This window comes from Stenella coeruleoalba (genome assembly GCF_951394435.1).
Source record: "Stenella coeruleoalba genome assembly, chromosome: 1".
NCBI classification, from domain to species: domain Eukaryota; kingdom Metazoa; phylum Chordata; class Mammalia; order Artiodactyla; family Delphinidae; genus Stenella; species Stenella coeruleoalba.
Window position 1 is genome coordinate 55,282,283 of NC_137169.1, and position 25,678 is coordinate 55,307,960.

At 40.4% G+C, this 25,678-nt stretch overlaps 1 protein-coding gene across 6 annotated transcripts in view; it reads left to right on the forward strand.

Annotated features, from left to right (window-relative positions):
• CACHD1 (cache domain containing 1) overlaps positions 1 to 22,806 on the forward strand; it is a 234,753-nt gene extending 211,947 nt beyond the window's left edge. For 4 of the 6 annotated variants that reach the window (XM_079939150.1, XM_079939145.1, XM_079939146.1 and 1 more), the window contains one exon: positions 4,015 to 5,085. In XM_079939150.1, the coding sequence (XP_079795276.1) occupies positions 4,015 to 4,253 (239 nt within the window). In that variant the 3' untranslated portion in view covers positions 4,254 to 5,085. Of the gene's footprint in view, positions 1 to 4,014; positions 5,086 to 22,671 lie in introns of those variants that run through there. The other 2 variants (XM_079939148.1, XM_079939149.1) reach the window with 2 other exon arrangements.
• Positions 22,807 to 25,678: the final 2,872 nt, after the last annotated feature.

Genomic DNA, 25,678 nt, shown 5'->3' on the forward strand with positions numbered 1-25,678 from the left:
GCATGTGGGATCCTCCTGGACTGGGGCACGAACCCGTATCCCCTGCATCGGCAGGCAGACTGTCAACCACTGCGCCACCAGGGAAGCCCTTCCTCTCCCTCTTTTTCTTGATGAGTCTGGCTAATGGTTTATCAATTTTGTTTATCTTCTCAAAGAACCAGCTTTTAGTTTTATTGATCTTTGCTATTGTTTCTTTGTTTCTATTTCAGTTATTTCTGCTCTCATCTTTATGATTGCTTTCCTTCTGCTGTCTTTGGGTTTTGTTTGTTCTTCTTTCTCTAGTTCCTTTAGGTGTAAGTTTAGATTGTTTATGTGAGATTTTTCTTGTTTCTTGAGGTAGGCTTGTATAGCTATAAACTTCACTCTTAGAACTGCTTTTGCTGCATCCCAGAGGTTTTTGATCATCGTGTTTTCATAGTCATTTGTCTTTAGGTATTTTTTGATTTCCTCTTTGATTTCTTCAGTGATCTCTTGGTTATTTAGTAACTTATTGTTTAGCCTCATGTGTTTGTGTTTTTTACATTTTTTTCCCTGTAATTCATTTCTAATCTCATAGCGTTGTGGTCAGAAAAGATGCTTGATATGGTTTCAGTTTTCTTAAATTTACTTAGGCTTGATTTGTGACCCAAGATGTGATCTATCCTGGAGAATGTTCTGCGCACTCTTGAGAAGAAAGTGTAATCTGCTGTTTTGGGATGAAATGTCCTATAAATATCAATTAAATCTATCTGGTCTATTGTGTCATTTAAAGCTTCTGTTTCTTTATTTTCATTTTGGATGATCTGTCCAATGGTGTAAGTGAGGTGTTAAAGTCCCCCACTATTATTGTGTTACTGTCGATTTCCTCTTTTATAGCTGTTAGCAGTTGCCTTATGTGTTGAGGTGCTCCTGTGTTGGGTGCATATATATTTATAATTGTTATATCTTCTTCTTGGATTGATCCCTTGATCATTATGTAGTGTCCTTCCTTGTCTCTTGTAACATTCTTTATTTTAAAGTCTATTTTATCTGATATGAGTATAGCTACTCCAGCTTTCTTTTGATTTCCATTTGCATGGAATATCTTTTTCCATCCCCTCACTTTCAGTGTGTATGTGTCCCTAGGTCTGAAGTGGGTCTCTTGTAGACAGCATATATATGGGTCTTGCTTTTGTATCCATTCAACAAGCCTGTGTCTTTTGGTTGGAGCATTTAATCCATTCACGTTTAAGGTAGTCATTGATATGTATGTTCCTATGACCATTTTCTTCATTGTTTTGGGTTTGTTTTTGTAGGTCCTTTTCTTGTCTTGTGTTTCCCACAAGATTTGTTGTAGAGCTGGTTTGGTGGTGCTGAATTCTCTTAGCTTTCGCTTGTCTGTAAAGCTTTTGATTTCTCCATTGAATCTGAATGAGATCCTTGCCGGGTAGAGTGATCTTGGTTGTAGGTTCTTCCCTTTCATCACTTTAAGTATATCATGCCACTCCCTTCTGGCTTGTAGAGTTTCTGCTGAGAAATCAGCTGTGAACCTTATGGGAGTTCCCTTGTATATTATTTGTCATTTTTCCCTTGCTGCTTTTAATAATTTTTCTTTGTCTTTAATTTTTGCCAATTTGATTACTATGTGTCTCGGCGTGTTTCTCCTTGGGTTTATCCTGTATGGGACTCACTGTGCTTCCTGGACTTGGGTGGCTATTTCCTTTCCCATGTTAGGGAAGTTTTTGACTATAATCTCTTCAAATATTTTCTCTGGTCCTTTCTCTCTCTCTTCTCCTTCTGGGACCCCTATAATGCGAATGTTGTTGCGTTTAATGTTATCCCAGAGGTCTCTTAGGCTGTCTTCATTTCTTTTCATTCTTTTTTCTTTATCCTGTTCAGCAGCAGTGAATTCCACCATTCTGTCTTCCAGGTCACTTATCCGTTTTTCTGCCTCAGTTATTCTGCTATTGATTCCTTGTAGTGTAGTTTTCATTTCAGTTATTGTATTGTTCATCTCTGTTTGTTTGTTACCTTAATTCTTCTAGGTCTTTGTTAAACATTTCTTGCATCTTCTCGATCTTTGCCTCCATTCTTTTTCCGAGGTTCTGGATCATCTTCACTATCATTATTCTGAATTCTTTTTCTGGAAGGTTGCCTCTCTCCACTTCATTTAGTTGTTTTTCTGGGGGTTTATCTTGTTCCTTCAACTGGTACATAGCCCTCTGCCTTTTCATCTTGTCTATCTTTCTGTGAATGTGGTTTTTGTTCCACAGGCTGCAGGATTGTAGTTCTTGCTTCTGCTGTCTGCCCTCTGGTGGATGAGGCTATCTAAGAGGTTTGTGTAAGTTTCCTGATGGGAGGGACTCCAGAACTCTCTTTTTAAAATACAGAAATGATCGTGCTATTTTTCTGGTCTGCTCAAAACCTTGTAAGTTCAAGTCTCTCCTCCATCTACCTGCTAGCACTCATCCTAGCCACATGGTGTAAAAATAGCCTTGTGTTTCTGCACCTCTTGGCCATACTCGTCTGTTCCTTTACTCCTAGCCACTTCACCAAACTCCTACTCATCCATTTAAGCCCAACTAAAGTATGAGTCCTCCTGTGATGCTTTCCCAGTCCTCCAGCCAGAATTAGTTAAGCCCTCTGCTGGATTTCAATTAAACCTCCATTATAGCACTTACCATTATCTGCGCTAGAATAAGCCTAATTTTGTAAATATGTGTCTCTTACTCAGTGGTGAAATCCTTAAGGAAAAGGGACATCTCTTATTCGTGTTTCATAGTCTCTCCTTTCAGCCTCCTGATGGTCTTCAATAAATGAATAATTGAACTGAGCTATGCTTGTACTTGTTTTATTTCTCAAGCACTAGTGTATCAGCTCCTTGTGCAGGGATCAGGTTTTCGTCTCCGGGTCTCCTGCAGTGCCCAACACAGTGTCTTATACATAGTAGGTGCCTGATAAATATTTGTTGAGTGGGACTGAAAGAATTATGTTGTTTGAACAACATTTCATTGAGGACTGAGAATTGCCTTTCTCATTTTTGCACGAAGCATAACATTTTCAACCACAAACTATTCCTGCTTGGTTAGCATGCAAGCACGTCAGTTTTGCAGCCATGGATGTGACTAGCGCTACCCACGGGTGAGTGCTGATTGATGCTAACTGTAGATGCAGCGGAAATATTAATGAGCTGTCACTTCTCAAAATTCTTAAAGGGGATTTTTTTTTTTGCAATATTTAAAAACATGCCAAGGTTCTTGGAATGAAATCCTTTGATCAGCAAGGGCATTTTCTTTTGAAACATGTATTACTTAGAACACCAAAAGAAATTAATCTTTAAATATAGTGAACCAGCTTACACAGAGAATAGCTGATTCTTTTGCTAGTTGCTATGAATATATGCAGAGTTAGTGTTTTGTTAGGGGCTGGAACTCAGGCACGTTCATTAACCTCTCTGATCATCATTTCCCTCACCTGTAAAATGGACGTTAAAATGTGTGCCTTGTTGGTGTGTAGGGATTACATGACACCAGGGCTGCCATGGTGGCAGCTGTCTTTTGTTCTTACTGTGGCCTCACATTCAGGCATTTTGAAGCTCAGCTTCCCCCACCAGCCCCCAACTGATCTGAGTCCTGTTAGGATCTTTGTCTTGAAGCTGTTTGTTTTTTCCTCTCAAAAATAAAAAATAGCCTTAATCTTATCTGAGGGAATAGTGTAGGAGGATATTTCCCCAAATGTCAGTTGTGGGGTCTATGGATCAGAAAGGATTGGGGTGATTTTTGGTTTGGTTTTGTTGGTTTGGGCATTTGGGAAAAGGGTTGCTGTTCATATTGTCTAAAATGATTGTGTATTTATGGTGTAATTGCTTTAAGGCAAGAGCTAACGAAAGATCTCTTTAAAAATAAGTCACTTCGAGGTCTGCTGACACTCTGCAAACATTGACACTTATGTAACACAAAGGTAGGAGCGCCTCCCAGTGCCCCAGAAATCTGCAGTGACGTCTCCTCCCTGCATCTGGAAGCTCTCAGCTGCCTGTTTGTTGTGTTCATCTTCTAGGTTACAGCACCATGAGCCCACAGGAAGACAGTGAAAACCCTCCGTGCACCAACGACCCCTTGTCGGCCGGGGTGGACGTGGGAAACCACGATGAAGACTTGGAGTTGGACACCCCACCTCAGACTGCTGCCCTTCTAAGTCACAAGTTCCACCACTACCGCCTTCACCACCCCACGCTGCATCACAGCCACCACCTGCAGGCGGCCGTGACCGTACACACTGTCGACGCAGAATGCTAACCTCCTCACCTCCATCAGAAGATGAGATCTGGGAGATATGGAATGTTTTGGAGGGAGAAAGAGCCAGCAGCAAATCCACTTGTGTCTGTGCTCTGTCTAGAGTCATTTAACTCGTTTTCCTGCCTGTTAATATATTTCAAAACAAGAGAAACAACGACAGAATCACATTTGTGAAGATGCGAGGCTGGTTGTGAAATGGAGGGGAAATAAGTCTGATTAATGAACCTGCCATAATACCAACGGAATGAACAGAAGCAAACCTCTAAACAGAGATGGAACCTACAAGGGAAACATTGGGAGCCTTGGTTAAGCTGAGCCAGGGGAATGTTCCGAGGAGCCCGAAACATTTGGCTCTCCTTAACTGGAAGAGAGAAAAATATGCTCCAGCGGAGACTGGGAACGTGGCACATGCAGAGAGAAATCTGTGCTTTGAAGATTTCACCTGGTTTCTTAGCGGTACCTAGATACCACAGTTGCTGTATGGAACTCACGTTAAGCTCTAAATGATGCATCTCAAAATTTCTAAGTAAAGGATTATTTTTCTACTATTTATTGAACTTTCAAACATTCTCAAACTTTGGGGGAAAGAAAAGGAAACACATGAGAAATTTTCACCAGTTATCCCTAGCTGTTTTGTGTATAGTGAAGTGGTTCTTTGATTAAGGAGTTTTAGATCTTATTTAACTGATACCATCCCACTGCCTCACTCCACAAAAATGGGGAAATGAAGAAATCTTTCTCTCTGACTTGTTTACATACATTTTCTTTAGAACATCATTTCATGGAAATAGATCTTGATTTGCAATGCAGTATTCTTTTCTGTGTTTGACAGAGGTGGTGACAGAGGTGGGGGGGTGGGCAGAGGAATCCAGGAAGCTTTTAAAGAAATGTTATGTTTCTTTTGAACTAATTTCCATTTCCCATACAGTGCTTTCCTTAGGTTTCTACGAAACCTAATATTACACCCCCAGCCTTTCAGCTAAAGGAGGGTTGGATTTATTCTCCTTGTTTTTGAGACTATAAATTTTTTAATGTCCCATTTTGATTCTGAGAATATGGAACGCATAAAGGAAGAAGTTTTTCAAATTCAAAATTTTGATTCCAAAATAAAGATTTCTTTTGAAATCATAGTTTAAAGCTGCTGCCAGTCCTCCAAGAAGATACCCACCAAACTGCTTTGTGATGTATACAGAGGGTGATCAAATCTGGCTAATACAACATGGGGCATTGTAATTTTAAAGTAGTGTTCTAATTACAGTGATGTATTTTAGATTCACATTTTGTGATCCAAATATGTTATAAAGACATTCTTGCACCGTGTGTGTGGTAAATCTCCGTTTATATGTAGTTGGAAAAAATTCACTGAATAATGTTTTAATGGTAGGGTATTACGATATAATGTAAAAAAAAATAAAAGTGGTTCTTCAGCAGTACAGAAAGTCAACTATATGTGTGCTATCAGGAAACCTCTTCATACTGTGTATAAAATTGCAGTCTAGTGAAATAAACTGTATGAACGGACAGTCTTAGTGGCTATAGTGATTTGTTAATGGACCACTTCTTGTGCCTCAAGGCAGATTACACTTTGTAACCTAGCAGATAAGTTGCCAAACTGAAAGTAGGCTTCCTTTCAGTGCCACAGTCAACTTCAGGGGCTTCCTGACCATCTTGACTATGCAAAGAAACTTAAGACTCTAATGGGATGAAATTAAAAGCAAATAAAATGTGTGGATCATAGCTCCCCCTTTCTGAGCATCTAAATTAGTGTCATATATAATAAATAAATGGCTGTTCTCTAACTGCTGGAGGGAATGAATGACTTTCCTGTCTTCCCAGAATATCAAACCTCTCCATGGAACACTGGGGTCATTTCTCAAGTTGAGAGTCTTTGTGTTATGACACTAGCCTCTTGATGGAGGGGAACCTGGTTGTTTTCAAGAAAAGAATCACAAAACTAAGAGCTTAAAAAATAAAATACGGACAGCCTACTCAAAGACAATGAGAGAAATGTATTTTGTGTCTTTTGTGATAAGAATCTCTCCCCATCCTGAACTTTCAGGGAAAGTGATTGAATACTTATACGGGAATAAGAATATAACCAAGTTTTGCAGTTCCTGAAGAATATGACATACAGCTTTGTGCAGTTTGGGTTGAAGTTTTGATCTGCTAAGTTACCTTTTGTCTTCTTCCCCAAGCATTGCATATAATGTTGTTTAGACATTTCTTGTTTGTGTTCTTGTTGTTATTTAAAAGGAAAAATACGGTTTTGGAAACGTTTCATCATGGCAATCAATATTGGCTCCTTTTGCCCCACAGATTACATTGCTTGTTTGTTTCTGTTTGTTTTCTTTTTTTTGTTTAAGTAATTTTTATTGCCGTATAGTTGATTTACAATTTTGTGTGAGTTTCTGCTGTACAGCAGAGTCAATCAGTTATAATATACATATATACACTCTTTTTTAGATTCTATTCCCATATAGGTCATTACAGAGTATTGAGTAGAGTTCCCTGTGCTATACAGTAGTTTCTTATTAGTTATCTATTTTACATAAGTAATGTGTATATGTCAATCCCAATCTCCCAATTTATCCCTCCTCCCCCTTTCCCCCTTGGTAGCCATAAGTTTGTTTTCTACATCTGTGATGCTATTTCTGTTTTGTAAATAGGTTCCTTTGTACCATTTTTTTTTGGTTCCACATATAAGCGATATCGTATTATATTTGTCTTTCTCTGACTTCACTCAGTATGACAATCTCTAGGTCATCCAGGTCGCTGCAAATGGCATTATTTCTTTGTTTTTTATGGCCGGGTAATATTCCATTGTGTATATGTACCTCATCTTCTTTATTCATTCTTCCGTCGATGGGCATTTAGGTTGCTTCCATGTCTTGGCTATTGTAAATAGTGCTGCAATGAACACTGGGGTGCATGTATCCTTTCAAACCAAGTTTTTCTCCAGATGTATGCCCAGGAGTGGGATTTCTGGATCATATGGTAGCTCTACTTTTAGTTTTTTAAGGAATGTCCATACTGTTCTCCATAGTGACTCTACCAATTTACATTCCCACTAGCAGTGCAAGAGGATTCCCTTTTCTCCACACCCTCTCCAGCATTTATTGTAGGTTTTTTGATGATGGCCATTCTGACCAGTGTGAGATGATACCTCATTGTGGTTTTTTGGTTTTGTTTTTTTTTTAGGTAAATTAAAGCTATTGTGTCTTTATTTTTAGCATTTTTTTAATCTTTATTTTTTTAACATCTTAATTGCTTTACAATGGTGTGTTAGTTTCTGCTTTTTACAAAGTGAATTAGACAGCTTGCATCTCCCTCCCACCCTCCCTATCCCACCCCTCTAGGTGGTCACAAAGCATCTAGCTGATCTCCCTGTGCTGTGCGGCTGCTTCCCACTAGCTATCTATTTTACATTTCGTAGTGTGTCTATGTCCATGCCACTCACTCACTTCGTCCCAGCTTACCCTTCCCCCTCCCCATGTCCTCAAGTCCCTTCTCTACGTCTGCATCTTTATTCCTGTCCTGCCCCTAGGTTCTGGAGAACCGTTTTGGTTTTTTTTTTAGATTCCATATATATGTGTTAGCATACGGTATTTGTTTTTCTCTTTCTGACTTACTTCACTGTATGACAGACTCTAGGTCCATCCACCTCACTACAAATAACTCAATTTCATTTCTTTTTATGGCTGAGTAATATTCCAGTGTATATATGTACCACATCTTCTTTATCCATTTGTCTGTCGATGGACACTTAGGTTGCTTCCAGGTCCTGGCTATTGTAAATAGAACTGCAATGAACATTATGGTACATGACTCTTTTTGAATTATGGTTTTCTCTGGGTATATGCTTAGTAGAGGGGTTGCTGGGTGGTTTGGTAGTTCTATTTTTAGTTTTTTAAGGAACCTGCATACTGTTCTCCATAGTGGCTGTATCAATTTACATTCCCACCAACAGTGCAAGAGGGTTCCCTTTTCTCCACACCCTCTCCAGCATTTATTGTTTGTAGATTTTTTGATGATGGCCATTCTGACCAGTGTGAGGTGATACCTCATTGTAGTTTTGATTTGTATTTCTCTAATAATTAGTGATGTTGAGCATCTTTTCAATGTTCATGTGTATGTCTTTTTTTTTTTTTTTAAGATTTTTATTTATTTATTTTAGCCACTCCATGCGGCATGTGGGATCTTAGTTCTCCAACCAGGGATCAAAGCTGTACCCCCTGCAGTGGAAGCACAGAATCTTAATCACTGGACCACCAGGGAAGTCCCTACCTGTATGTCTTCTTTGGAGAAATGTCTATTTAGATCTTCCGCCCATTTTTTGATTGGGTTGTTTGTTTTTTTAATATTGAGCTGCATGAGCCATTTGTATATTTTGAAGACCAATTCCTTGTTGGTCACTTCGTTTGCAAATATATTCTCCCATTCTATGTGTTGTTACATTGCTTGTTAAACAAGTCTCTTCTGACATCCTGGAGGGGGATCCCATCAATGCCTTTCACTCACTAAGGCCTCTTTCCACCTGTAGCCAACCTTGCTTATCAGTGCAGACAAGTACCAAGAGCTAAGGGTGTTCCAGGTCATTTTATACAGCTAGACAAGGAAATTTCCTATTTGTGCCCCCAACAAAACAGGGTTCAGACTCACACTAGTTCTTGTGGCAGACATTCATCTGCTTTTTGGATACATTTATTTTAGAAATTTTGGAAAATGTGTGGTAGTTTTTCTTCCTCCACTTCTTGATTGAATTTGAATGTTCAACTAAACTTCATTAATGTTTTTTATTTGAAAGACTTTGTCCAGTTTACTCAGACAGGCTTATTTTGCCTGTTAGAGTGACTGATATGTGAAAAGAAGTCCTGGAAGGTCACTTAAGCTCATTTCTCTGTGGCAATGGCCTGCTGTAGTGATTACATTTTTTAGAATGTATATCTGTTAGAATAATCAAACACAGCATCCTAGAGGCATCTGTGTCCTCTGTGAACAGAGGAGTGGTAATTTTCCTGGCTGAAATCCAATGCCATATTCAGAATTCTTTTGAATTTTTCAGTAAAAAAGTTGGAAGACGTATTTCTGTGACTGTTACTTATAACTGTGTAAGATGCTTTGTTTAATAGCCAAGGTGGGTGTATATCAAAATATGTAGATATATAGACATCTGAGATTTTCCTGGTTTTCCTCCCACCTCCCTCTTCAGTCCTAAACTGCTCATTAAGCCTCTTCATCCCTTAATTCAGTGTTTCTTAACTTTTTAAGAATTCATTATTGTCCCCCTCCTAAAAAGAAAATTTTGATTTAATTAAAATTCACCCTAACAAGAGAAATTAAACACTAGAGGGTAGAGGGTAAGATTTGTCATGGCTTTGGAGAGCTACAAACTATTGTAATACCTGATTTCTTTTCCTCCCCTGAGAATCAGTTTTCAGCACTTCGTGGGCAGTATCTACCCCATTTGAGAATGTGTGCCTTATAATTCTGTCCTCAGCCCCCTTTTCAGTACTTCTTGGGAAGGTAGAGCATTGAAGTGAAAGCAAGGGGGCCTGGGACTCTGATCCCAAGCTCAGAACTGTCTTGGACTTCCTCATCTCCCTCTCATTTCACATCTGGTCAATTGCCAAGTCCAAAGTCTTTGAGCAAACAATATCACTCACCTTCATCCATCCCTTTACTCTTTTTGTGACTGATTTGTAAGCCATCTGTATATCCCCACTGAATCGGTAGCCTCTAAACTGGCTCCTAGACTCTCTTCTCCAATTTTTCTTTCATTCAACAAGTATTCCCTGGGCTCCTACCACACATCCGGCACTGCCCTAGGAGCGAGTATACAGGAAGGAATTAAACAGCGATCCCTTCTCACACTGCACGTGGAGATGTCAGTGGACAATGGGGCTGGGTCCGGTGTTTATCCCACTCTTCCTCCATTATTAAGCAGTGAATGTGACTCCAAGAACTGGTCTAAATCATAGCGTTGGATTTCCTGTTAATCCCACTGCAATCATAATAAACTCATCCTACGTATTTGGTCATAATCTTAGACTTAAGGCAACCAACATAAGCATTCCTCCAGCACAAGGGAAGATGTGATCTAATCTGAATCCCACCCTCCCTCTGGAGCCTTCTTTGTGTAAGACCATTTGAGTTGACTTTAATACCTGCACCTGAAAGTATCCAGTATCGACAATAAACAAGCAAATACAAAAATATAAGTATAATTTCAAATATGGCTATTTGCTGTAAAGGCAAGGGAAAGGTGGTGGACAAAGTAACCCATAGGGGAGGGTGTGGGCAGGGAGAAAATCTGCTTTAGATTAGATGCTCAAGGAGAGCCTTTAAAGAGTGATGTTGAAGCTGCTACTGAAGAATGGGAAAGAGCCAGACAGCAGGGCAGGGGGGCAGTGGTAGGCTGACATTTCCAGCTGAGGGAATAGAACATGCAGTGGGCTTAAGATAAGAGGATCGCATCTAGAGCATTGGCTAGCAAAGGGAAAGTGGAATGTGATGAGAATGAAGAGGTAGGAAAACGTGGTCCTGCAGGCCATGGAAGAAAAATAGAGAAGTGGGAAGCCAGTAGGATCTTTTAAGGAGGGGGTGAGGCTATCTAGTCTATATTTAAGAAAGACCATTTTGAGTTGAAAATTATTGTGGGGTAGGTAGCAAAAATGAAAATATGGACAGGAGATCATTGCAGAAGTGTAGATGAGAAATGCAGGATGATAGCAGTAAAGATGGAGGAAAACAAAGTGGTGGAAAATACGTTTTGGAAGCAGAAATGGGGGAGGGTGGGCTTGCTTGGTTACGGAGAGTAATGAGACAGGGGTTCCTGACTTGGACAATTACAACAATGGTGGCATCACTTTCTGTGCTAGAGAGCAGGAACAGTTTCAGAAGGAGTAAGGAATGTTCTATATGCTGGGTGTGAGATAGCTAGAGATGTCAAGTTCATCCCGCATACTCCCACCCAATAATTACTGATGACTGACTCGCGTGGAGCATTTGCTGTGTGACAGGCACTGTGGTAAGGTGTTCTCATGTGCTAACTCATCTCCTATAATTTAGCTCTGATCAGTCAACGCCATACAAGAGCTTTCAGCCTTACCTCTCTACCTAATCCTCTTAGTGGCATGCTCCACAGTTTATATCCTGCTTAAGTTCAGAACTTCATCCTGCTTACCCCTTGTGTACCTCTGCTGTGTTCCAGCCAACTGGTCTGCTGGCCAAACACCTGACTTCTTGATGTAATGTATGTCTTTGTTCATGCTGTGTGTGTGTGTGTATGTGGTTTTTTTTTTTTTCAGCTTCACTGAGGTATAATTGATATATAAAATTGTAAGATATTCAAAGGGAACATGGTGGTGATTTGATACATGTAATCATTGTGAAAGGATTTCCCCTTAGCTAACATCCATCATCTCACATATTTGTCTTTTGGGGGAGGTGGGGGGGGGTGAAGGTGAGAACACTTAAATTCTACTCTCAGTAAATTTCAGTTGTTGTGGTCAAGTATAGTCACCATATTATCCATTAGATCCTCAGACGTTATTCACCTGACAGCTGAAAGTTTGTATCCTTTTACCCACCTCCAGCCCATGGCAACCATTTTTGTACTCTCTATTTCTGAGATGGACTTTTTAAAAACTATTTCACATGTGATACCATGCTGCATCTGTCTTTCTCTGTCTGACTTATTTCATTTAGCATCAATATATCGGCCTATAAAAGGCTACCTATATATTATAATAATAATTTTTGACATCAGTACCTATCTAAAAGCAAAAATAATTCCTGTTGGCTAATTTATGTGTACAGCTACTTATCTAATATGCAATATGGTTTTAAATAGCATTTCTTTAAGAAAGAGCTTACATATGGAAGGTTTTTAAATCTTTCTCATAAGACTTCTTGTATTTCTTTCACACTCTTCCCATTCTATTTCTGGGTGCTGCTTGATTAAAGTGTTTTATGTAACACTATCCCACCAGGATTACTGCCTTAGTTCTTCCTCTGGCCCTAGTGCTTTTGGAAAAAAAAAAAAAATTACATAACAGAAGCTTGGCTCCCGGACAAAGGTATGTTCTTGACTTTCAGGGCTCCTTGGCAGTCCTTTATCCAGTCCCAGTTTACTCTGCAGTGCGCTCTTCCAAAAACCCACTCCGAAATGTTTCCACTGTCTCCAGCCCTGCGCCAGGGCCTACCGCAGCCCTCTGCAGCTGCCATATGTTCTACCCTGAGGTTTCAATAGAAGCCCTACAACTTTTACATCTTTACATCAAAATGGCTTTCAGACCTCATTCTCTTTATTGGTTCTCAGAGGAAGAAATGTCCCTGCTCCTTACCAGAGCCAACCGTTATGCTTTTCAACCAGTTGCACCAAACATGTACATCCTCAGTTCCCCTTCCCCAGTCAGTGGCCGCAGAGCCTACAAATACACACCGTCCTTAACCTTGCTTCCCCCTCAGGTCACTCTTAGGCGGTCCTCTGTCTGTCTGGACCAATATTTCAAAATTGTAGTATTTACTCAAAAACTCACCCAGGCCTCCATGCTCTCTCCTTGCTGCCTCCCCTCCCTCAGAAGGTGTAGACACACCCTCCTCCCAGGTCTGTACCCCCAGCCTCGGTGTTCCCTCTCTTCCTGAAATCCTGACCCCCCTGTCCATTTGCCTGTGACTCGCCACATGGGTGTTTCCCAGGCCATTCCAGCACCCTACTCCAAGTTGCTATCCTTTCTCACCTGGACCCCTGCAGCAGCGTCCCCGCCATTCTCTCATCTCCATTCTTGCCCCCTCCACTTCATTCTCTACGTGGAGGTCTGAGTAATCTTACTTTTATTGAGTTAAATTTCATGTACCATAAAAGTAACCATTTTGAAGTATACAATTCAGTGGCCTTTCGTATGTTCAAAATGTCATGCAATCATCACCTCCATCTAGTCCCAAAACATTTTTGCACCCCCCCAGAGGGAAACTGCACCCATCAAGCAGTCACTGTCATTTCCCCCTTTTCCCTATCCCCTAGAAACCACCAATCTTTCAGTCTCTGAATTTACCTAGTCTGAACTCTTCATCTAACTACAAGGTGACCTTTCGGGCTTTTTTCACTTAGTATCATGTTTCTGAGGTTCACCCGTATAGCGTATATAGTAGCGTGTATCAGTACTCGATTCCTTTTTGTGGCTGAATAACATCGATTCCATTGTATGGATATACCACATCTTGTTTATCCTTTCACATATGATGGACCTTCGGGTTGTTTCCATCTTTTGACAATTGTGGATAGTGCTGCTTTGAGCATTTGTGTACAAGTATTTGTTTGAATACTGGTTTTCACTTCCTTTGGGTATATGCGTAGGAGTTGAATCGCTTAGTCATATGGTAATTTTATGTTTGACATTCTGAGAAACTGCCAGACTGTTTTCTAGAGTGGCATCATTTTACATCCCCACCAGCAATGTGCGAGAGTTCCAATCTCTCTACTTCCTTGCCAACATTTCTTTTCCTTTTTTCTTTTTCATTATAGCCATCCTAGTGAATGCAAAGTACTAGCTCATTGTGGGAGAACAATCTTTTTTAAAATGTAAAATTAAAACTTGTACTTACTTGCTTAACATGTTTTATTTTTTGCCCTTGCCTCCATTCCCTTTCTGCCCTTAAGATGAATTCAACCTAACACCATTTGGCCCCCTTTATTCCTGGTGTCTTCTCTTAACTTCTTGAATAAGCCTTGCTCTAGTCTACCTCAGGGCCTTTGCCTGTGCTACTCACACTGCCTGAGACACTTCCTCTCCAAGCCCACCTCTCCCAGCCCCATCCCTCATCTGGATAACCACTGCCCCTCCTTCAGATCTCAGCTTCAATGCCACTTTCTCAGTGACTGCCCATGTGGCATTAGCTTACACTGTTACATTACTCTGTTGGGGGAAAAAGGTGATTTAAACCCAAAACTGACAATGGCTGCTTCTGCCTGCTAACAGAGAGGGTAGCATAATCCTTATCAATGGGAAAAATCCATCTTTATACTGGCCCCTTCCACTTACAGAGGGGAAAAAAGAGGCTGAAACTCTGAATCCTCTGCCAGTTTTTTCTGTGCTGCAAAACGATGAGACTCTATTGTGTGAAATTGTCTGTGTAGTAAACTGGGGTAAACGGAGCTTCTGAAGAGATTGGAAAAACAAGAAGGTGGGAGATGTATAGGGAGTCTTGAGGCAGAAAGAGGACACCAAACATAAAGGCTCTGGGACCCACAGAGAAAGGTGACGACTGAAAGATGCACTAGGCACCTAGTGACCAGGAGGCTAAAGGAGTGTTGGGTTTCAATTTGTGTGTCACACATACACACCCATCTCCCCACAGCTTCACCAGAGTTTCATAAACACAAGCCTTGAGTGAGAATGAACCAAGTTCCCACCGGCCAGGACGCAGCAGAGAGAAGAGGACAGTTGCGGGCGCAAGAGACAAGCAAAACAACGGACTGAAGCAAAAAAACTCAGAGCCAGAGGCAACAAGAGCCCTGAGGAATTCACAGAAATCTTGGGACAGTCATTGGACTTCTTACAGGACCTGGGATAAAAGCTCCAAGCCAATTTTACTTAAGTCTCCAAGCACAGTGTGACCTCAGCTGACATCTGGGTACCACAGCACCGTCTACTAGATGTCTCCTTCGCTCTCATCACACTCTTGTTTTATGTCTGCCTTCCCCACCAGACTGAGCACTGCTCAGTCCTGGGTATCTTTCTTTCTTCGTGCTGCATCCTGGTGCCCATCTCAAGCAGGCAACCTAAAGATATTTGTTGAGTGAATAAACTTTTTTTCTGACCAGAATTTAAAGTGGTTTAAAAAAGGAACAAAAGATACTAAAATGGGATCATTTCTTATTTTTTATTTAGACCACTCCCCAAACTGGAAATAGAGTGAAAGACACAGTTGAAAATGGAAGATGGCTAACATGATAGGAATCTAAGTTTATTTACTAAAAGATTGGAAGAGATTGGAATTGGCTTATCAGGATGTTTCACAAGCACATCAAAATCAACCTGTTAACTATAAAAATATCAAAAAGAACTAAAACCCTGTGCTTCTGACCTTGATGAAAAGAAGACTTTCTTAAACAGGGCCTGAAAAAGCAGAGGTCATAACTCAAAGATTGGTTTAATTTAAAATTTCTATGCTACAAAAGTAACAGAAAAGAATTTTAGTTGCAAAAACTAGAACAGACAAAGGCTTGGCACTGAGAAGAAGAATATGTATTAAAACTAAGCTATTCATAATAATAACCTAATAAAACTAGTAAGCAAAGGAGAAGTCACCTAATGGAAAAACCAGGCCAGGAGTTCCTCTTCAGTAAAAAGAAAACATAAGTAGTGAGTAATCAAATAAAGAAGTGTTTGACCCTTCTAGAATTAATGAAATACAAATTGAAATGAGGTAAGATTTTTTTCACTTATAGATTGGCAAAAATTTCAAAGTTGTGTAACACTGTAATGTAAATTGGTATAGATACTTTGGTAAATATTAAAATTTTAAATACACCCTACCTCAGAAATTCTACTTCTCCGCATGTGTCTGGCAGAAACACTAACTTGAGTGTGAGGAAACTTGACAAATATGTTTACCGAAGTATTTGAGCATTTGCTGGAATGGAAAGAACTGGAAGCAATCTCAGTTATGACTAAATAAAGTGTGGAATATCTATATCATGAAATACTATGCAGCAGTTTTTAAAATACGGTGGATCTGTGCACAAACACAGTTATATCTACAAACATCTTGTTGGGTAAGAAAAGCAAGTTGCAGAGAGTTACGTATAATGTGGTACCTACTGTTTTGAAAATCACAAGAAACAATCTTACGTGTTTTCTACTGGGACATATACATGCATGTGACTGCACAGAGGGGGGAAGACCTGCTCCAACAGATCCCAGTAATTATCTCCAGGTGGGAAGAAGGGGTGGCAGTGGCCAAAGGATATTAGACTTCTTACCTATAACGTTTCAAATTTTTGCAAAAAAAAAAAGTATGTTGTTTGTATTATTAAAATAATTTAAAATTAAGTGCATAACAGCAAGACGCTACTGAGCAATGGAAAAAAAAATGAACCGCTGGGACACACACATCATGGATGAATGTAGCTAAGCCAAAGAAGACCGATGCAAAGAGTACATTCTTAGCAAGACCATTGAGATGAAGTTCCAGAACAGGGAGAACTAGTCTATATGGGAAAAGAAAGGCAAAGCTATAGGGCTTCCTTGGTGGCGCAGTGGTTGAGAGTCCGCCGGCCGATGCAGGGGACGCAGGTTCGTGTCCCGGTCCAGGAAGATCCCACCTGCCGTGGAGCGGCTGGGCCCATGAGCCATGGCCGCTGAGCCTGTGTGTTCGGAGCCTGTACAAACTCAAAGCTATGGTCTCTTCTGAGAGTGGGGAGACTGGTGAGGGGCACTAGAGGCATGGAAAGATGTGGGTCATGTGAATGAATCCGTTTGTTAAAATTGGGCCGTTGTGATCTGTGCATTTTTGCGTGTGTAAAAAAAAATTAAATTAACAAAACTATGCATAGTTTTGTGTCTTTCATGATACCATGTTTAATTTTTTTCATTTTGCCCCAAATTAGATCAGCCCTTCCTCAAACATGCTCATCCTGTTTCCCATCTCTGCCGTCCTCTCATTGATTACTGTTCACCCAAGCCCAGCCCAGACTCCAGACAAGAAGGACCAGGCAACTGTGGGCACCCCCCAGCAGCGATGGTTTGAGGAAAAGAGGGGTGTGTTCCATGTGTTGAATGGAGGTGGTGGGTAGGTGTTTTATTTGTGGAGAATGTGTGTTGTGTGCTGCATGGCCAGCGCCATGAAGGAGACCCAGGACAGGAACTGTGAGTCATTTCCTGTGCTAACTAATCAGCATTTGTTTCGTGTTCAGGAATCAGTTTACAGAGATGGGAAGCAGAATAGATGAATAGGAAGATACCAGTTCAGCCTTTTAATTATGGAAAAGTCAGAAAGGGCAGAGACACAAAGCAAATGGGCGCGTGCTCTGGAGAGAAAAAAGATGCCACCTTAGAACAGTTCTCTGTTGACCTTCAAAGGGCCACAGCCTTTTCAGATTAGGTCCTTTCTTCGTATCTTACAAGAGCAGGATGTAAATGTGGAATTTCAGTAAAGAAGGGACCTATGCTCTGGGGTGGGAAGACAGACCGGGCAAATACCCTCCTTGCAGGCTGATGACTGGAATTCCTAACAAAGGATACGAACTTTCAACCAAATTAGTGATAAGATTTAAAACGTAAAATACTTGGGAGTTGTTATGAGGGTTAAACGAACCTTTGCATTAGGAAAAATTCCTGGCATTCAATGGCAGTCATAAACATTATCTAGAAGTTGTAGCAGCAGCCCAAGCAAACTGAGATTGAGATTATTTTTGCTTTGTTCAAACATTTCTTAGTTAATTTTAGTTTTAAAAACTCCAACCTATCTTAGTTGGAAGAAAAGACAAAGAGAGAAAACATTTTTACAACTTGGTCCAGATTGATAGGGGATGTGGTGGTTTAGAGATGAAGGGTGTAAGCAGCCTGGAGATCCAGTCAGTCTCTGACGTGAGGGAGGCTGAGACAGACAGTGAAACAGCACCGAGGCAAGGCTAAGGGAAGCGTGGAGACCAGAGCACCTTTGCATCACAGCCATCCAAGTTGTAGGCTCTTCTCCCCTCTCCTCACTGTCTCATTCATTAATAGACTGGCTGGCTGACTCCTGGTATAAGAAGACTGGGTCCAAATCTATGCAGATACTTTCCTTTCTTTATTTAAATTGAAGTATAATTGATTTACAGTGTTGTGTTAGTTTCTGGTGTACAGCTTTATATATATGCAGTTTTATATATATATATTCTTTTTCATATTCTTTTCCACTATGGTTTATCACAGGGTACTGAATGTAGTTCACTGTGCTATACAGTAGGACCTTGTTGTTTATCCATTCTATATATAATAGTTTGGATCTACTAGTCTGAAACTTCCAATCCTTCCCTCCCCCACTCCTCTCCCCCTTGGCAATCACAAGTCTGACCTGTATGTCTGTGAGTCTGTTTCTGTTTCGTAAATAAGTTCATTTGGGTCATATTTTAGATTCCACATATAAGTGATATCATATGGTATTTGTCTTTCTCTTTCTGACTTACTTTGCTTAGAATGATAATCTCTAGGTCCATCCATGTAGCTACAAATGGCATTATTTCATTCTTTTTTATGGCTAAGTAATCTTTCTTATGGCTGATATATATATACATATATATGTATATATATGTATGTATATATATATCACATGTGATATACATATATCACATGTGATATATGTATATCACATCTTCTTTATCCATTCACCTGTCGATGGACATTTAGGTTGTTTCCATGTCTTGACTATTGTGAATAATGCTGCTATGAACACAGAGGTGCACGGGATACTTTTTTAATAGACAGATTTTTATTATGATAAAATACACGTAACATAAACTTTGCCATCTTAAGCATTCTTAAGTGTACAATTCAGTGGCATTAAGTACATCAGCAATGTTGTACAGCCATCACCACTATCTATTTCCAAAACTTTTCATCACCCCAATGTGGGAGTACCTTTTACCTCCCCTGACTTACAAAATGATAATTCCATCGTTGAATACTAGAGCCGAAGGACCTTGGAGGCTATCATCAATCACCTCATTTATACAGATAAAGAAATTGATACTCATAAAGGTTTCATTCAAGGTCACAAAGCTAGGTGATAGCAGAGCTGGAACTCAATCTAGAATTCTTGATTCTTAATCAAGAGCTCAGTCCCCAGGGAGTTCTTTCTGCCATACACTCTATTCTGCTTCAACTATTTTTAGTCATTCAGATGAATTAGTCTAATGCAGAGGTCATAATGCCAAATGCCCACCAAAGCCTACAGGCACAAGACAGACATTCAATAGATGTTTCTTGGATAACTGAATTACTATATCTGGCAACCTGAAGGGGTTCATAAATCCCCCTATCTAACTGAGGACAGCCGACTGTAACATTATTGCCAGTTTTTAAAAGAAAAGCCAAAAATTTAGATTTGTGTGTAAAATGTCTTAATATTAAACACTATTGGTGTTTGGAGGCCATAGTCACTATTCAGACTTCTGTACCTTCAGAAATCCAGGTGTGCTGTGTAAGAACCATCAGAGAAATATGAGTCCTCGGTAGCATGTAATAGATACTGGACAGATGTTTATTGGATAAGTGAATAAGCATCACGAATTCACTCCATCACATTGCCTCCTCAGGCTAGGACACTGGAGGTATTCAAGAAAAGCCTTTAGAAAAGATTCTTGTGTTTAATGGGAAGTTAGGAAATCGACCAATGAAGTCATTTATTTACTTGTTCATTGATTTACTGACTCACGAATTCATAGATCATATATTGTATACCAGGCACTGTGCTAGGTATTGGATATACGAAGAACAGGAATACACAGCCTTTGCCCACCAGGAACTCACAAGCTCTCATAAACAACTATAAGACGATGTTGTAACTTATTGGAAAGATGGTGCCCAGTGCAAGTGTAAAGGAAATGCACAGGTAGGGAGTGTTTGAGGGGCCCAGGGGAAAGGTGGAAGAGCTAGAAAAAATGAGGAACAGTTTACCAGTGACAGGCTGCAAATGGAGAGTGAAAAAGAATAGGTGGTTGGGCGGATGTCTATGATTACTCTAAAATTTGACATTTCTCTTGTCTATATTAGGAGTGTTGTTCATGAGGTGCGGTAAGCCTAGTTGTTTAATTAACCTTTTACTCTACTTCCCTGAGAATACAGATATCTCTAAAACTTTATGTTTTTGTTTCCTTTTTAATGACTAAATGTAATAATTAGACAAGTATGTCAAGATGTATGTACAAGGATATTTACTGTCATATTATCTCATTTTTTTCAATAGTAAAAAATCAGAAATGAGAAAATCATAGAAAATTTATTAAAGAAGTTATTATGAAATGAACTACTTTGCAGTTATTTAAAATTGTTGTTTTTGTTTTCTGTTTTTTGTTGTGTTTTTTTTTTTTTTGCGGTACGCGGGCCTCTGACTGTTGTGGCCTCTCCCGTTGCAGAGCGCAGGCTCCGGACACGCAGGCTCAGCGACCATGGCTCACGGTCCCAGCCGCTTCACAGCATGTGGGATCCTCCCGGACCGGAACACAAACCCGTGTCCCCTGCATCGGCAGGCGGACTCTCAACCACTGCACCACCAGGGAAGCCCTAAAATTGTTTTTAAAGAATAAATAATTACATGGGGAAATGCATAAGATGTAATATTAAGTCTTGAAAAAAATACAAAATTATATGTTTACTATCAGAATTAAAATGTATATATGGAGAGAAGTTTGCATAAAAAAAGAGTTAGATCCCACATGCCGCGGAGCGGCTGGGCCCGTGAGCCATGGCCGCTGAGCCTGCGCGTCCGGAGCCTGTGCTCCACAACGGGAGAGGCCACGACAGTGAGAGGCCCACATGCCGCAAAAAAAACAAAAAACAAAAAAAACAAAAAAAAAGAGTTAAAGTAAATATTCTAAAATATTAACAGTAGATTTTTTATTGTTGTAATTACAGATAGTTATGTTTTCCTCTCTATATTTCTTTATTTTTCAAACTTTCAACAATGACTATTATTTTCTTGGTTTAAACAATATTAGTTTGCAGTGTTATTTTGGGTGCATATTGGGTTATCCGTCCAGCCAGACGACTTGTCTGGGAAGTGTCCCCAAACTTTCACTCTAAATCCACAAAGTCATTGAGGTGACTCCTAAGACACAAGAGTGTACAAAAAAAACCCTGTCCCCTTGGCTACAGTCAGCTGGTCCACAGGTGGGCATCTGACCCAGGCTAGGCCAGTCAGATTACATTTACTGAAAATTTGGAGATGAAAATGATTCACACATCAGGTGTCCTTTTGAAAGGAAGAGATAAAAACGAGAGCTGGAGGGTGACCATTTTTTCTCTTTGTAAACTAAGGAGTAGAGAAAAGTAGCCCCCAGAGGAGGAAAGAATGTTGCCAATGTGCAGAGAGAAGGAGGGGAGAGACAGCAACCAGGTGGGGTCAGATTCCCATGACATGTGACCCTACCTCTCATCCTTAAATTCCATGAGACAGCTCTATGCCTTACAAGAAATTTCCCTTTTTTGCTTAGTCTGAATTGATTTGGATTTTATTTCTTGAAACCTAGGGGTCTATCTAATACAAATATCTCTGGTAGCATAAGGAGAGAAGCCAAGCTCCCTAAGAGAGCTTCAGAATGACACTGCTACTCTGTGAGGCCAAGGACTGCATTTCTCAACTGGGGTTCCCATCATCTGACCCAATGTCAGATACAGGGCTGGTGCCTGACACAAGCTCACTGAGTGATAGCCTGCAAGAAAGAATGTTGTATAGCTCTGCCTTTACCCTACTTGGTCTACATTGCTACATAATAATCCGAGTGTATCAGGGGTAGTGAAAGGACATTTCAGAGCGCCCTTCCCTTCTTCTTATAGGAAAAGTGCTCAATATGTGTGGCCTGGGAAATATCATCTTTTGTTCAATTCCACAATAATTTCATCAGCACTCAAATTCACTTGTAATTAAAGGTCAGGCATAGCTGAAAACATCTCTTTCATTGCTAACGGGCAAAAGGCCTCATTTGGAAAATACAGAAAGTTTCTTATCAAAGCAAAAGAATACAAATTGACGTATAAATGTAATCAGAAGGCACTTTCTACAATTTATTATTCATCTGTCAGACAGTCAAGAGCACCACAGGGTGTAACGTGTTGCCAGGTCATTCTCTATTTTAAACATCATGGTGAGTTAGAGAAAGTGCGGAATCGTTTGAATGGAGCCTTTTCTCCAAGGCAATAGGGCAAAATATGTATGGTATATAAATAGGGTAACTTGTAAAAGTTTGGGGTTTTTTGAAATGATGAAACCAGGTCAAATTTCCAAAGTTTCCTATAACTCCAAAATCTCACTTTGGAGATAGGAACATATGTTTCAAAGCTGCGAAACCAGTGGTATGAACAGCATTACCGAATGTTGTTAACAGCGCAAAGTCTTTAAGTTTTCTGACCTACTAAATTTAAATAGGAGGTTTAAAACGTTCTGGAAATTGTATAATGTACAAATTGCAATGTCAGGCTGTCAACTGTTAGATTCAATTGCTAATTGAAAACTCTTCTACCACATGTATGGCTTATATAACCCTAAAGGAAGACGATGGTAGGGCCAGTAGCAAGAAAAAGTAAACTGTGAATCACAGCCATCCAAATATTTTAAATGCATCAGCTTCGACTCTTTGGGAAATAGACCTGTAATTTTCACTCAAACAGAGCCTTATGAGTTGAGGGTTAATATCTGTGTTAAATTTCCTCTCTAGAATCATGAAGATGCAGGCTGAGAACTGAGAATACAGTGATGAATGAAAAGGACAAGCTCTGCTCTCACATGGCAACCTGATAAATGACCTTCAAGTTGGGATCTGAAGGATGAATAATAGTCATGCAAACAAGGAAAGGGAAGGAGTTCCAGGCAAGGAAAGAGCATACTAGAAGGCCTGAATGAAACAGAAAGCGCCTTGAGTTATAGTTTTACCTACATGTATGTACCTGTATTCATCATATTTTTTTATTTCCTGTATTTTATGGTGGTTTGACATCTTGGGGACCAGGGGAGGGACTGCCTCTCTCAGGGTTAGCTGATTTCTAGAGAGCGCAAGCTTGTCTTTAATAGGCAAACCAACCAATCCTGAGTCCATGCCTCCACCTACCTTGTTTTATCAGGCTCCCGCAGTCCAGGATACTGTCCCCCTGTTCTAAATCATCCCAGAACCAGGGACAACTAGGGACCACCTCTATAGCCCAGAGCCCACTGAAATTATTCAAACTCGCTAATCCTAAATCTGCTTACCCTGCCTTGTCTTGCATTTCCCACAGAAACCACGATAAACACTCATGGCTGTATCTTCCCCGTATCCCTTCTGCCTCCTGACCAACCCTGGTGTTTCCCCAAGTGGCCTTGCATGGCACGGCATGCCCCTTTTCTTGGGAACTGTAAGTAACTGTATCTTTTTTTCCTCCAGTCTCATTGAGATGTAACTGACACATAACACTGTATTAGCTTTAGGTGTACAACACGATGATTTGATATATGCACAGACTGCAAAATGATCCACAGTAAGTTTAGTTAGCAACCATCAAACTGTCTCTGAATTGGTAGCCATCTCTTGATCTGCTGGCCTCACCATATCTAAATAAAAACAAAATCCCTGGTGCATTTTAAAGCACTGACTCGCATATTGTCATGGAATAACCAAAACTAAAAGAAAAAAAAACAGTATCAGAATAAATACTGACAAAAGAAATATTAGTACGTACACTACTAAAAATATTTTGAATGAAAAACTGGAAAATATCTCCGATAAAAATGCCATACAGGGCTTCCCTGGTGGCGCACAGGTTGAGAGTCTGCCTGCCGATGCAGGGGACACGTGTTCATGCCCCGGTCCGGGAAGATCCCACACGCCGCGGAGCGGCTGGGCCCGTGAGCCATGGCCGCTGAGCCTGCGTGTCCAGAGCCTGTGCTCCGCAACGGGAGAGGCCACAGCAGTGAGAGGCTCGCGTACCGCCAAAAAAAAAAAAAAAAAAAAAAAAAGTCATACAAAATAGAGAGACTGGCATTCATTCAATCAATGTGTATTTGTTGAACACACTATGTGCCAGGCACTGTGCCGGGTACTTGGATACAATAGTGAACAAAACAAAGATCTCAGTTCTGTGGACCTTGTATTCTAGTGAGGAAGGGAGAAAAAAAAATTAACCATAAAATTGGTAGCTATAAAAACATGTTGAGGGCTTCCCTGGTGGCACAGTGGTTGAGAATCTGCCTGCCAATGCAGGGGACACGGGTTCAAGCCCTGGTCTGGGAAGATGCCACATGCCACGGAGCAACTGGGCCCGTGAGCCACAACTACTGAGCCTGTGTGTCTGGAGCCTGTGCTCCGCAACAAGAGAGGCCATGACAGTGAGAGGCCCGTGCACTGTGATGAAGAGTGGCCCCCGCTCGCCACAACTAGAGAAACAGAAACGAAGACCCAACACAGCCAAAAATATAAATAAATAAATGAATTAATTTTAAAAAAAATGTTGAGTGCTAAGGGAAAAAATTTTCAGGAATGTGATGATTAGGGTGGGCCTCACTTGAGGAGTTGAGATTTGATCAGAGACTTGAAAGAGATGAGGGTCATGCAGGTATCTGAGGATACAGCCAATGAAAGGCCCTAAGATGGGGTCAGGTGTGGCTGTTCAAGAAAGAGCAAGGCTAGAACACTGTGGCTGGAACAAAGTGAATGAGGGGAGAAGGCTGACCAGGTTAGAGGAGTGACAAGGATAGAAAAGCAGGAAGTAGGAGGTGGGGGAATGGCAGATCGTATCAGGCCTTGTGCCCCATTTTAAGGACTTAGGCTTTTACTCTGAGTGAGATGGAGAGTCATCAGAGGGTTTGGAGTGACATGATCTTAGGTTTTTAAACGATAATCCTGGGTCCCATGTTGAGAATATACAACAGCGTGCCGGGGAGGAAGAAGAGAGCCCATTGGGACAACTACGGTAATAATTCAGGCGAGAGATGATGGGCATTCAGACTGCACTGGTAGCAGTGAAGATGGCGAGAACTGATCAGAGTTTGGATGTATTTTGAAGGTCAAGTCAAAAGAATTTCCTGGCAAAGTGGATGTGAAGTTTGAAAGGGAAGAGTCAAGGGTGATCTTAAGGTTTTGGCTGAGCAACTGGAAGGATGGACTTGCCAGCAACCAAGATGAAATAGATTGTGATGAAGAGACAACTGGGGGTTCAAGTCTGGAGAGGAGAGCGAGGTCCATGTGGATGACGTAAATTGGGGAGTTGTCCGCGTATAGATGTTTACAGGTACAAGACTGAGAGTGACTGGATATGGGGAAGAGATGACCAAGGCCTCGGCCCTGGGGAGAAGAATCTTCATTCGTGATGAAAATTAAGTCATCAGTAGAAGGAAATTATGCTTATGGATGTGAAGAGATAGTAAGAAGCCATTAAAAATGTTTAGAGCTCACAGAATATGGAAAAATATTTATTTCCATGGGAACAAAGCAATATACAAAATTATATCTAAATATGACACATCATTGTAATATGTGTATAGATATAGATATGGATATAGGGATAGGCATATATATGAATTTATGAGAAAGAGAGGAAAGACATACAAGATTATTAACATTATTTTTCCCTGGGTGGTAAAACTACAGGTTACTTCCCCCTACTTTCTAATTAACTGTATTTTCAACATTTTTTTCAGTGAATATGCATTATATTCGTCACGAGGGAGGACTTTTAAAAAAAAACTTTTTT